We start from the raw sequence: 14,290 nt of genomic DNA on the forward strand, positions 1-14,290 counted from the left end.
TACTTGTATACCGGTTATTCGTTATACCTCTTTTTTGAATGGAATGTCAATTATCATAGTTGGAAACAGTGGATGTTTATAATTTGGAGCTACTCACTCTTTGCCATTACATATGGCAATGGTGGCCACTTCAATTGCAGTATTAAAATTCAAGGACTGAGGTTCCTGTAAGACGGACTCAGAGAATATCAATATGTAGAAAGTGGGTTAAAAAAACTACAGAGACAACAGCCAATGTCAGGATATAGATAGAGCCATGCACTTTACAATTTATATCAATTAAAAAATTAAAATGAATTCTATGTAAATTTTATGGTTTTGAGAGAAAAAAAATAAGTTTCTGTTCCACATGATAGGAAAAACATGTTTGCTTTCCTTCTCAAAAGAAAAAAATATTTTATCGAACGAAGGTTCTGAATTTTTTTTTATGAAAAAAATAAAAATTCGAATGTTATGTTTACGTAAAGCGGTCATTAAAAATTCCTGCGACCAGAGGTACGTGTAGAATATATGGACAAGAGCATATTTCCAACGAATACGATTTCCAGCCCAATTAATCTTAGTCACTCCCCAACTTATGTACCGTTAGAGCATGTAAGTTCACCAGTAAAACTGTAAGTTACCCAATAAATTTTAGAAATTGCTACGTCCAAGAAAAGTTGGCAAGATAATATTTTTGAATTAGTACAAATTCGTTGCACCATGTATCGACCCTCAGAAAATAATCAATGACATTAGTTCTAATCAACCCTTTTTAGTATTTTTAGGGCAGCTGAGGGTGAAACATACATTTTTTTATTTTCAGAATCAAAAACAAATTATTTTTTTCCTCCCAAAACTGGAGAAAAACTTAAAAAATAAAAACCATAGCTCCCCCCCCCCCCCCCCCCCCCCCCCCCCCCCTAGAAAATCAAATGGTTGCTGCCTTAAAATCCGTCACTAATTTTATATGAAAACGGAAACTGCCTTTCGTCATTATAGACTGAGATTTTCACATGCTGAATTTTATCAAGAGCAGATGTCAGTCTTTATTTTCGTTGCGGTTACAACTTCCTGTAATTGTCGCTATTAATCAGAGTATATGTTGACCTTTGATCCTTTTTTATTTTAAGAATGTGTTTACGTCAGCGTTTTTTTAGAAAGGAATGGCAATTGGTGTAATTTGTCATCAGTTTAGTTCACTGGCTACATATATCTATTTAGTAATTTACATTGTCTTTTCGAAATTGAAATTTCTTAGTGATGAACAAGTTGACAAGGGTTTATTAAGCTTATTGTGGCAATCTAAAACACAATGTATGGTCCCTACAACACATGAATTTGTGTGCTAAACTTATTTGCTTATCAGGTTTATAACCGTGTCTGAAATTAGAAAAAAAAGTTGCATATCAATTCAATTCATCCTTTCGTGCCATAAAAATTAACTTATATGCTCCGCCGATTGCCACTAAAATGCAGCCATTTCGGGATTTTTCATCAGTAAAACTAGTATTTATATATATATTTTTTAGGGGTCAACTGAAGGACGCCTCCGGGTGAGAGAATTTCTCGCTACACTGAAGACCTATTGGTGACCTTCTGCTGTTGTCTGTTCTATTGTTTGGTTGTTGTCTCTTTGACACAACCCCCATTTCCATTCTCAATTCTCTTTCCAACTAAAAAGCGTCCGGAAGCGCCCGAGAGCGCCCAGGAGAAGAAAAACCTCCCGGGGAAAGGAAAAAGCGCCCTTTCTAGTGGAAGGTAATTTGGCACCGGGGGGGGGGGGGGCGGGTTAAAATAATAATATTTTATAACAATAATGTTTTTCCTTAAAAAAAATAATCATTGGTTGTTTTGTCCTTAATATAAATGTGGCCTATGATGCCTAAAATCTAATATGTTCGCAATTGCATGGAGAACACTTTTTTATGCAGATGCTGATATACATTTATTATAAATTTTTTTATGAAACTAAATGTTTCAATGGTATGCATACATTTTTTTTGGTTAAAATTGAAACATTCATACTTGTTTTATTACAAATGTCTATTATCTGAATTTGAAAATTCCTTGTCTAAAATTAATAAAAATTAATGTGCTTAATTTAACTTATTTCATCAACACAAAGTTGTCTCATGCCAGTAAAATATCTATATACTTTTCCCCGGCGCATATTCTTTTCCGGGGCGCTATTTTTTATTCCCCGGGCGTTCCCGGGCGCATTTTTGTAGGACCCTCAATTCTATGATTTTAGCATGACAACCGATCTTTCTGTTAGTTCAACATAGCGTATGGTTGATTTTACATTTTCTTCTTTTATTCTGTTCGGCAGCCATTTTCAAAATAAAAAAAAAAAATGCTACGTCTATGTAAGGCGTCTAACACTTTTGTAAAGTTTTATGAAGTTTTGAGCATTTTGACATTTTTGCCTTGTGTCTATGGTAGCGGCAGTCATTTTAGAATGCCACATATGTCACCTAACCTCACCTTTTCTCTTCATGCCGGTCGGCATTTATGGCCATTATACACTTTTCCATTTTACACGGTCTTTAGTGAGTTCATTTACGTTTTTTATTGAGCTAAGGCTTCCAATTGATATTTTTTCGTGTTTTTTTTTTATGTTGTGATGTTATAATACTATTGTTTTAGAAAATAAAGGAGAAGGTTTGGTTCCATAATCATTAAAACGTTTAATTCCGCTGCAAATTAAATGTTGGTGTGAGCCAAAATTGGTTCCTGTGAAAAAAGTTTCAGTGGAACTTATATCACAGGGAGTTTGTCCTGGGAGAACGTTTTTCATAAATAATTTTAAAATAATTTGTTCCATCTCTATAAAATAAGTTCCACACTTTACCTGGTGAAATAAGTACAGGGTTGGTGAAATTTGTTCCTTGCTTAGTGAAATATGTTCCAGGTTTTTGAGATGTGTTAATTACCTGGTGAAATTAGTTCTGGGTTTGTGAACTCACCTGGTAAAATAAGTTCCTAGTCTGTGAAATATGATCCACTGGTTAAACAGGTTTTGATTTGACGGTTCCAAATCTAGCTCCGTTTTACTGTCTCCGCTACGCGTCGCCAGTAAAACTGCATTTGTGATCATCAATATAAAAAATGATGTGGTATGATTGCCAATGAGACAACTATCCACAAAAGACCAAAATGAAACAAACATTAACAACTATAGGTCACCGTACGGCCTTCAACAATGAGCATACTGCATAGTCAGCTATAAAAGGCCCCGATGAGACAATTCAATAAAACAATAAAACAATTCAAACGAGAAAACTAACGGCCTTATTTATGTAAAAAAATGAACGAACAACAAATATGTAACACATAAAAAAACGACAACCACTGAATTACAGGATCCTGACATGGGACAGGCACATACATTAGTAAATCTACAATTGACGATGGAAACTCTTCAACTACAGTACTGTTATTCCTTAAATGTAAATCGTCCAATTGGGACTGTGGACCTTAGCAAATGTTTCATCATATACGTTAAAAGTATCAAAATGACAGTCCCACTTTTGAGACAGAAAAGACAAAAATAAGAAAAATCTTTCAGAAAAAAAAAATATAGTTCAAGATGAACATATGAACTAATTTAAAAGGACAAAATGATTGATCAATTATTCCAAAAGACATGAAGAAAAACAAGACAAACTCTTTTGATTTTTTTCCATGACAAGTTTACTAGTATGCCTAAATACAGGGTCATGCCAGTAAACGGGAATGAGGAATATCACATAAAACATAGATACAAATTTTGGTAAATTTCTATCGATTTATCCTGTAGAACTTAACATGCAGTCATGCCTACAATTGCACATGTATCTCATGCCAGTACACTCAATACATCATTTAGCTTGCATTATAAGTTAAGTGTACCAAGAAAATGTTTCGCTGTGCAATATGTTGCAAAGGTAATTATTTCGTGTTTCGTTTTCTTATATAGATAAGATCGTTGGTTTTCCCGTTTGAATAGTTTTAAACACTCGTACTTGTGTGGCCCTTTATAGCTTGTTGTTCGGTTTGAGCCAAGACTTCGTGTTGAAGGCCGTGCCTTGACCTATAATTAATGGTTTACTTTTATAAATAGTTATTTGGATGGAGAGTTGTCGCATTGCCACTCATACCACAGCTTCCTATATCTATTTAGCTGCTATTCTTTCTTTAGTCCAGCTATTCCATCTGAGTGATGTTCTTTCACTCTCTTCAGTTCGTCTTCAGGGAGTTTTAAAAAAAATGCCACATCTGCATTTGCCAGTATACATTTCTGTAAAGTTTTATACATTTTTGAAGAATATTTATAATTTCGATATTTTTGAACAGTTTCCATGGCAACATTGTAGATCTGAGAATCTCAAAACCATTGTTTTAATTCATCTTTTTTTTTTAAACATGGACAACGACCTGTTCACGAGATGTTCCATTCAAAACAAACCCAGCTTGTAAAACAAATTGATTTTCGCAGCTGAACAACTTGAAGAGATCTTGCATGAAGAGATGACATTTGTCCCTGAATAAAAACTGGAACAAGACATTCCTTGTCTCCCCATCATTTGAGCAATGACGGTGACCTAACAGAGTCTGCACTTTATATAAGTATTCCATGTTTGCTTAAATGCTCTCAGTACATTGTGATGTAATGTTGCTTCGAAAGGTGATGACTTGGCCATACCTTCTTCTTTTTCTGCTACAAGTCAAATTATCAATTAATTGAGACTAGAGAAATCTGCTGGTTTTGCTATGTATAAGGGCTAACAGCAAACTATTTAATACAAACCAAAGTATATTCTACGTTTCTCTCTAAGAAAAACCCAACTTATAATCAAAGTACTGAAGTACTGAACATCGGATGACCACAAGTTCTTGTGGATTGTCAAAAGTAAATGTCACAGAAAAAGATCACATCTCTATACCTGAAATTGAGTTTAATGTACAGAGATACTTTTATTCTGATACAAGTTCGTGCGTGGAAGATGCATAAATGACAGGAAATTTAACCGCACCGTAATAACTACATGCATGGTATTGTAGTGATACACATTAGTATATTTGGTACTATAATTATACTTATATAATAATAGTCCAAGAGAATTATACACTGGTTTGTTGTTATATACTATAGTAACATAACAGTTACATAGTTACATGTATATATAGTATATATAATTTTCATCCATTTGTATATATATCATTCTATTATACTATTATAACAATTAGTTTGCGTGCAAGTGCAAGTGCACGGTGGCAACTATCCTGAAAAAAAAATCGATTTTTCAAAACGATTGGATATGATAAACCATTCATTTCCCCCCGAAAAAACAATAACAGAGTTACCGTTCATTACCGGGAGCCAGTTATATTATCTAAATTTCTTACTTTTATATACATTTCTTACGACAAAACATTTTCATATCATTAATTTGTGTTAAAAAATTTTTTTTATGGGAGTATATCAATTGAAAAAATAAATTTAAAACAAGCGATAAGGAATGTTATTTTTCACTAGATAGGGTTCATGTGGACCCTTTGGCTAAAATGGCCGTATTTTCACATCACAATTCACTCTGTGTGCAGACAAACCTGTACTTCTAGAAAAGTTTTAAGACATAGCATGCCCTAGATAAATAAATTTCAAAAATAAAAACTTAACAGGATTTTGCAGTGCTCTTTTTTCATTTCTCCAGAAGGTACCAAAATAAACTAAGTTGAGAAAGAGATTTAAGATCTTCCCCACAGGTAATTATTGGATTGAACTGTTTTGTTTGAAATGGGCAATAGATGGACAATATATATATATACATTACATGACAATAATTGGTGACTTAACTGTGTACCGGAGTGGACCATATCAAGCAAAAAAAAGTACACTGCAAAATCCAGTTGAGTTATAAATTTTCTGAATTATACAATGCTTTTGAATTCTAGTTATCTAGGCATGCTTTGTCTTCAAACTTTTCCAGATGCACAGGTTTGTCTGTACTAGTTCATAGTAAATTTTGAGGTGAAAATGCAGCCATTTTAGCCAAAAGGTCAACATGAACCATAGTGTCCGCATATCTATGATTTTTATAGATCGGTTGAAAACCCCCAAAAATCAGTCAAACTTCTCAGACTTGCTCCTGAGAACCTTATAAACTGTTCTTTCCTATACCGATCACTAACGATGTTGTACCATAAACCGATAAACGATGTGCAGCTTTGTTTGGAAGGGAAGGGGGCTGCTTCAATACTTAATTGATAGAGGGTTTCGCTAGAGCTCTGTTACCCCAACCTTTTTATATAATCTAAAACTTTATAAATGTAAACATTTTCATATATTGCGTACTGCAGTTAAAAATGAAACTGTTTCCCTTATTGTTTGGGTTTCATGTGGTGTCTAATGTAAGAATGGAATAACTTAGTGTCATGCAAAAGAGAAAAAAACTAGTTGATATATATATATACCGGAAAAAAACTTGTAAAACTCACAGTGTCAAATAAAATCCCATTAATGTAAAAAAAAATGTCGTTCAGTGTTAGATTATAATTTGTTAAATAAGGGACGACATCGAAAGATCGATGTAGGACAAAAAAACTTCATTCAAATAGTTTGGGGTGGGGTCAACATTGCTGCAAGTTTTGTTAATCTAAAATCGATTTTACATATTTCCCTATTGGTCAATCAATTTTTCCAAAATTAAGTTAAGAGAGGGGTGTGTGGGGGTCAGTGAAAAAAAACTATGTGAATTAAGTTTTTTATTCTTCATTGAACTTTTGATGTCATCCCTAAGACTGATCTACTATAACACATATAGTGTTATAGTAGTCTCATTATAAGACCATAATGAAATATAAATTCGATAAAAATATGAAAGAAGTTTAATAATCAACAAAAGGCATACTGAGAAAACACATATGGGGCGTATATACATGTATATAAACTGGTTGCGGGTGCAGGAATTTCTCGCTGCATTGAAGACCTGTTTGTGACCTTCTGCTGTTGTCTGTTCTATGGAGTTGTTGTCTCTTCAACACATTCCCCATTTCCATTCTCAATTTTATGGCAATAAGATAATATTTTGGAAAAATAGAGAATTTGATTTAAACTGTCAAATAATGTGTCATGCCTAGTATGCTAGTTTGTTTGTCGCAATGAGCTTCTTTCAGTCCGGAGAAGATTTCTCTTCCAAATTTGGTGTCCATGCAGCGTCTTAATTAATATTTTAAAAACTTGTGGTATCAGGTTTGCCACTCCCCGAACGTTTCGTGAATGATTCAGGCCTCATCTTGTTGGAAATAGAGCCAAGAGTTTCCAAAAAATAGGACTTACCTAAAGCTAAAGTCATTTATGCTTTAGTGAAAACTGTTGTCGTGTAACTTCGATTGGCGTGAACGGCGTCAACAATTTTATATAAAAAAGAAGATGTGGTATGATTGCCAATGAGACAACTCTCCACAAGAGACCAAAATGACACAGAAATTAACAAGTATATGTAACCGTACGCTCTAAACGGCCCCGGAATGACAATGTAAAACAATTCAAACAAGGAAACTAACGGCCTTATTTATACAAAAAAATGAACGAAAAACAAATATGTAAAACATAAACAAACGACAGGCTCCTGACTTGGGACAGGCCGCACATTTATACATAATGTGGCGGGGTTAAACATGTTAGCGGGATCCCAGCTATCCCGACCTCTTACCTGGGACAGTGGTATAACAATACATCATAAGAACGAACTATAAAATTCAGTTGAAAAAGGCTTAACTCATCAGATGGACAAAAATACACGAGGACGTGGCCGGGTATTTGTACATCCCAACAACAAAAAGACACTAGGAACAGATCTGAAAGTACTCGCAGTTCACTGACAGGAACAGATCTGAGAGTACTCGCAGTTAACTGACAGCTAGTTCAAAGCCACTAACAAACAATAATCTGTTCATACTTTTAGTATCCGAAACAGAGTATCAAATTTACGGGTATAAAACATTTTTAGGAAAGAACCAGGACTATTTGTCCGGCCAGTACAATGCACATGTCACTATTTGTGTGTGCGTGTAATATTATCTTCAGTAGCACCAGGGGGTAGCATATATGTTTGTAATCTTTATTGTAAGGGCCTTATCTTGTTACTGGTAATTGTAATAGTTTTTTCTTTCTTAATTTATATACTAGTACATAGTCCAATCTGGATTACGAATAATAAAAACAAATCATATATATTCCATATTTATTACTTCATCTATTTTATTTCCGTGATGTGGTCGAGGTGACACGGTGTGCTCTTTTTCCCAAATACCTCTTTTCTTTTTTCTCCAAACCCCACCTTTAATGTCCCCTATATGTCATAACCCACTTTTTATAATTATATATCCAACATCCCCACTTTTTGCACATGTATCCTCAAACCCCTCCCCTTAATATATATCCCATTCCAAGGGCTACTTGCAATATTCATTTTTGGAATATAATTATATTTTATTAAGTTAGACATGCCATTGTTAAGGCCTTTCTCAACAACTAGTACTCTTGATTTGAAAATCATTTCCACCATTCATTCGGCTGATTCGAGTCGAATTATTTAGTAAAACTATAGTTCTACGAGCAATTACATTTTATTTCCCATTTTCCTTGTGATTTCAATTATTCTCTCTCTTTTTTTTTTATAGATTATATCATTCTTTGAAGTTCATACTTTCGTATGCCGTTGTCAAATTCTGAAAACTGCAAAATTTATCACAAACGTTGATATCGCCGAATTCAGTCGTGATCTTAAAATTGAAAATCAGTGATCGAATTAAGCGCGCCCCTCCTTGTGCTACTGAAGATAATATCACAAATGTCACACGCACTCCCAAACGCACATAATATGCCATGCGCATTCCAATGGCCGGACAAATAGCCCTGGCATTATTCGTCCGGCTAGCTGGATAAATAGCCACTCCGTTTAGGAAACAATTGCGCTTTTTGGCGCATCTGTTAGTATGATTGACATGAAACTTTACATGAATTGTGGGATTAATATAGTGTTGCGTTATACTTTCTCAAAATGCGCGGAATACGCAAAACAATTTTCTACAAGTGAAAATTCTTCTTATTGTGTACCAAAAAAGGGAAGGGGTATTTTTAGAGATATAGACATCTTCAATAGAGTGAGCATAATTTTATCCATATTATTGCGGTACAATACTCCGAATGTATGCATCTTTCCAGACATCATCCAATCAGGTTTGACATAAAACTCTCATATTACTGCAGTGGTGTTCGCATAACACGTGATATTTGTAACATTCAAAGCTACGTTGTTTTGAACACACGACAGTTAATTATTGATATTTGCTTTTTTGTGAGACTTTTATCCGAATATTTCTGAAATTTGTGTGAAAGTTAGAAGAAAAGGTTTTTGTGAATATCCAAAATGTGAGTATTTATTAATTTATCAATCCATTGTTCATTACTCTTCATTGGTTGCATAGTACACTATAAAACTATTTCACGAAATTGGTGAACCAATGTATCCTGAGCTCATAGATCAAACTGTATCACATTTATGCATTTTATTCTCTTTTGAATTTATTTTTCACTTAGACAAATTAGAGATGTTGTTTGTATGTGCCAATAAATAGCAGCACATGACCTACAAATATATGTTTTCGGATAGTTAAACACGATTCCTGCTTTTTAAAAGTTAACTTTTGAGAGAATTATAAGAACGGGTAGAAAAACATTTATTCAACATTTTAACAAAAGAGGCAGATACCTTTGTAAAGCAAGAAAGGTTCGTTCTATTGATACATGTAGTTGTTCTTAGTAGTGAAAATATAATGCGTAGAAATCTTAAAAGCTAGACACAGGACGCTAACACCACTCCTTTGAATTCTATAAACCACCCTCCAAGGGTGATAAAGAGACGTCAAACCTTAGTGATTCATTCACCATTCTACCATCTAAAATGGACACGACAAGGACGCGACTAGTGACCGCCAAAGGTAGACACGAATAGTCACGTCATATGATATCCTATTCATACCCGTAGCCAGGGGGGTTCGGTTCGTTCAGACGACCCCCCCCTTGAAAACAAATAAGCACTGTTAAAGTCGATGTTCTGTTCGAATTGTGACTGTTAATGTCGAGTTTGTGAGTCAAACGAACCCCCCTTTGGAAATTCCTGGCTACGGGCCTGCTATTGCTGGAACATCCAAGTTGGGTGGACACCTTTGAAAGTTGACGTAAAAAAACCAAGTCATCAGGAATTTAGATAGCAGCTTCGTGGATTTATGAACTCCCTGACGACATCCCAGTGGTACGAGTTAACTTTTTTGGTACGAGTTAACATGGTTCGAGTTAACTTGCTTCTGTTTAACATGTGTTCAGGCTCGTTCATTTCATGATCATTAAAATCGGAAAAAATGCCAGTTCGGATCGACCATCCTTCACGACGTTTGGCTCTGAAATTACGTACCAATTCATCATTTCCGACATCTCCTACCCCGTTGATATGCAAAGCCAAAGGGTCTAAGACCCATCACGCAAGTACTAGATTAGGTAATTCAATATGATGCTCATTAAAACATACGGATCTCCTGTAATTGGTGATCTTCTTCTTCTTCATTTTCTGATATACAGTTACAGCTTCATTATTATTGAAGATTACGAACTGTTGCATGCGCGGAGTATATGATATGAACAAAAAATTATCTTTTACTTAGTAGAATACTTGGTGATATTTACATGAAAGAAAACAACAAGTGATTAAAAATATGTACATTGTTATTTATAGAATTAAATTATGTTGTGGAGAACAGTTGGTGTCAACTGATCTCTGTAAATTTCAATGGTTTGACTTGCTACCACAACTTGTGGCAACATGTTCCATTGAATGATTGTTTGCGGAAAGAATGACCATTTGTAAATGTCTTTAGAGGTGGACATTTGCCCAAATGTTTGAGTATGGAATTTTCTTGTTCTAGTATCTGATGGTATGAGGACTAGTGATGGGATTCAGGGATCTCCATGGATGAAAATTGAACCATGGAGGAACTTTCACCATCATAAATTGTATCTACGCCGTACAGTGTAGCGGTATCGAAAGTATTTCATTCCTCCACATAAGGATAGGTGAACATGCTAATTCATTGCTTATTTAAATTATATTTTCATAATAAATACTATATATAGAAGTATATGTATTTTCCATAATTGCCGTTTGTAACTCTTCAAAGGACAATGCAAGCCATCATGCCCCCTCCCTTTCCCTTAGAATGACAAATAACTATCACAAAGGTCACCATGTAGTTTTCTTGCTATTTTTGGTAATTGGTATGGGGGTTAAAAATCATGTTGAGATTATTTTTCACGGACACTGTCAAATTCAGAAGTCATGAAACCATTACCAGTATGGTTGATTTGCAGCAACGACAAAACGAGTCGTACGGGTTAAAAAAAAATGTATTTTTTAACAAACGTTGTCAAATGAAAAGGTTTTTAATGACTTTATTTAGCAAATCCATGCTATGCAACATGCATCTTTCAAGTCTGAATAGAAACCGGAAATGCGGATGTATCATCTTCATTGTAAACTACGAAATGAATTCGGAATTACTATACGATATTTCTTTACAGGAAATATTAAAAGTTTATAATTTTTAACTTTTAAAGTAATTCTATATTATCGTTACAATACAGCAGTACTCGAGCTATTTGAAATGAAATAATAATTACTGTTTTACGTTTTATTTTGTAATTTTTAAAAAGGGGGATGCTGATTGCGTAAGTCAAAACAAAAGCACGTGTTCGACTTGTTAAAATTTGTAACTGGATTATTAATTTATTTATTTAATCTAAATTATCATAAGCATTTGCAGAAACTTAGTTAAATAATTCGACAAATGAATCGTCTATCTGAAAGTTAAATAATTCGACAAATGAATCGTCTATCTTCAGATAATATTCTCCTTTCTGGTTTGTTGATCTACCTGTACAAGCTCAGGTACAAATGATTAGCGATTTTAATCCGGATATCCCCCAGGCGTGAGAACTGTATTGGATTATACTACATGTACTATGCATTTGATTAAAATTGCTACAAAAATGGCGTCAGGCTATAAAAACGACCACAGTTTCGAACGATGGCGGAAGACAATTGAACGATGGAGCAAGTCATTTGACCATGGCGGAAGACATTTGAACGATGGCGGGGCGCCATCGTTAAACAGGTCATGGAGATCCCTGGGATTGCAATGAGTCCATGGATGACCTTGTACAATGTAGAACATGATAAGTCTGGTTTTGAGACAGCGGTCACTGAGTGAGGGCCATTGTAGTTCATTTAACACGGATGTTACACTACTGGTGTTGTGGTAATTGTTACATACATATCGGGCCGCACGCCTCTGTACCATTTCTAGCTTATTTTTATAATCTGCTGTGTGTGGATCCTATAGACTACAGGCATATTCAAGTTTTGGTCTCACTATTGATTGGTAAGCACGGGATTTGATACTGGAGTTAGAAATTTTTAAGTTTCGCCTAAGAAAGCCAAGAGATTTATTTGCATTTGATACGATGTTGTTGTAGTGAATGTTCCATTTTAAGTTAGACTTTAGGGTTACGCCAAGATATTTTGCAGATGTTACTAATTCTAAAGTATGGTTATGAAGGATGTAATCGTGTTTAAATGGTTGTTTTTGTTGTGTGATGGTTAAGATAGTGCATTTTCCAGGATGGAAGGCCATGAGCCAATCAGCCTCCCATTTCGCTGCTGCATTAAGATCTTTTTGTAAATTTGTGCAGTCTTGTTGACATGTAATTTCTCGGTATATAATACTGTCATCAGCGAAGAGTCGTAGTTTGCTGTGTTCCAGGTATTCTAGAAAATCATTAATGTATATTAAAAAGAGTATAGGCCCAAGGACAGTTCCTTGGACAGATCGCAATACTGGTATACCTTGTATAATGTATATATAATATTAGTGCCAGTATCGTAACTTTAAAAAAACCATCCCAGAGCATTGCCAGACATCATTATTATTTCATGTATTTGGTCTAACTCTATCTGTATTTAATCCATACTGAAAATTGTAGTTTTTGGTAAGTACTATTTCTTGATACATTAAAATACATGTAGGTTTGACAGTGATAAACTAAATACTACAAATGAGTAATTACTTTGTAATTTGTAAGAATAGTACATGTATATATAATATTGATGAAAGGCAAGTTAAATTTTAATTCATGACATTTGTGGCAGGATTGCTTCCCTTAGAAAACGTAGTAGATACTTAGTCAGCCGTAAGCGGTTGAGCTAAGGAAGTACTTCTTTAGCTCAGTCGATTAGCGCGCTGCCTTGTACCACAGATGTCCCGGGTTCGAGTCCCGATGGAGACAAGCAATTTTGTAATGAAATTCGTGCTCTCCGGTTACACAATCAAAGATGATTTGACAAAGTTATTTTGTCTGTGACATGCTTCAAAAAGATAAGATCTTAATATTGCCTTAGACTATAAAATATATCTTTCAAATTATGAACCAAAGTTTATATTTCCCAGGTATTCATATGTTTTGCACGCATTTTTTTTTACCCACCTACACTGTATGATAGAAGAGGGACATTATGTTTTCTCGTCTGTGCGTCTGTTTATCCATCTATTTGTTTGTCTATCCAGCTTCAGCCAAGTTCAGGTTAAAGTCACTGCTTCATACTTTGTTCATATGATGTCTCATGTTAAGAAGTTTCTGTCAGTCACATGTCCAATGTCCTTGACCTCATTTTCAGGATAACTATATTAGGCATGTGTGTACCTTTCAAGGTCCATGTCCATCAGACAGTTTTCACTTGACCTCAACCTCATTTCATGGAGCAGTGAACAAGGTTAAGTTTTGGTGGTCAAGTCTCATATCTCAGATACTTCAAGCAATATTTATAGTGTATTTGGTGTATGGAAGCACTGTAAGATGTACATGTCCAAATGACAGGTGCCATCTGACCTTGACCTCATTTTCATGGTTCAGTGGAATAATAGTTTTTGTGTTTTGGTCTGTTTTTCCTTTATGCAATAGGTCTACTATATTTGGTGAATGGAATGATGGTAAGGTGTACATGTCTAACTAGCAGTTGTCATCTAATCTTGACCTCATTTTCATGATGAAAGCTAAGTTTTAAAAAAATTGTCTTTTTTATGATACTGAAAATTACTATCATATAAAAAAGAAGATGTGGTATTATTGCCAATGAGACAACTATCCTCAAAAGACCAAAATGACACAAACATTAACAACTATAGGTAACTGTATGGCCTTCAACAATGAGCA

At 34.7% G+C, this 14,290-nt stretch overlaps 1 protein-coding gene across 1 annotated transcript in view; it reads left to right on the forward strand.

The window, feature by feature from the left end:
- Nucleotides 1-9,294: 9,294 nt before the first annotated feature.
- The window catches only part of LOC134722368 (uncharacterized), a 41,843-nt gene continuing 36,847 nt past the window's right edge, over nucleotides 9,295-14,290 (forward strand). The window contains exon 1 of the mRNA XM_063585984.1: nucleotides 9,295-9,400. Coding sequence (XP_063442054.1) covers nucleotides 9,399-9,400 — 2 coding nt within the window. The 5' untranslated portion in view covers nucleotides 9,295-9,398. The remainder of the gene's footprint in view (nucleotides 9,401-14,290) is intronic.

The sequence above is a fragment of the Mytilus trossulus genome, chromosome 6 (assembly GCF_036588685.1).
Source record: "Mytilus trossulus isolate FHL-02 chromosome 6, PNRI_Mtr1.1.1.hap1, whole genome shotgun sequence".
Taxonomy (NCBI): Eukaryota; Metazoa; Mollusca; class Bivalvia; order Mytilida; family Mytilidae; genus Mytilus; species Mytilus trossulus.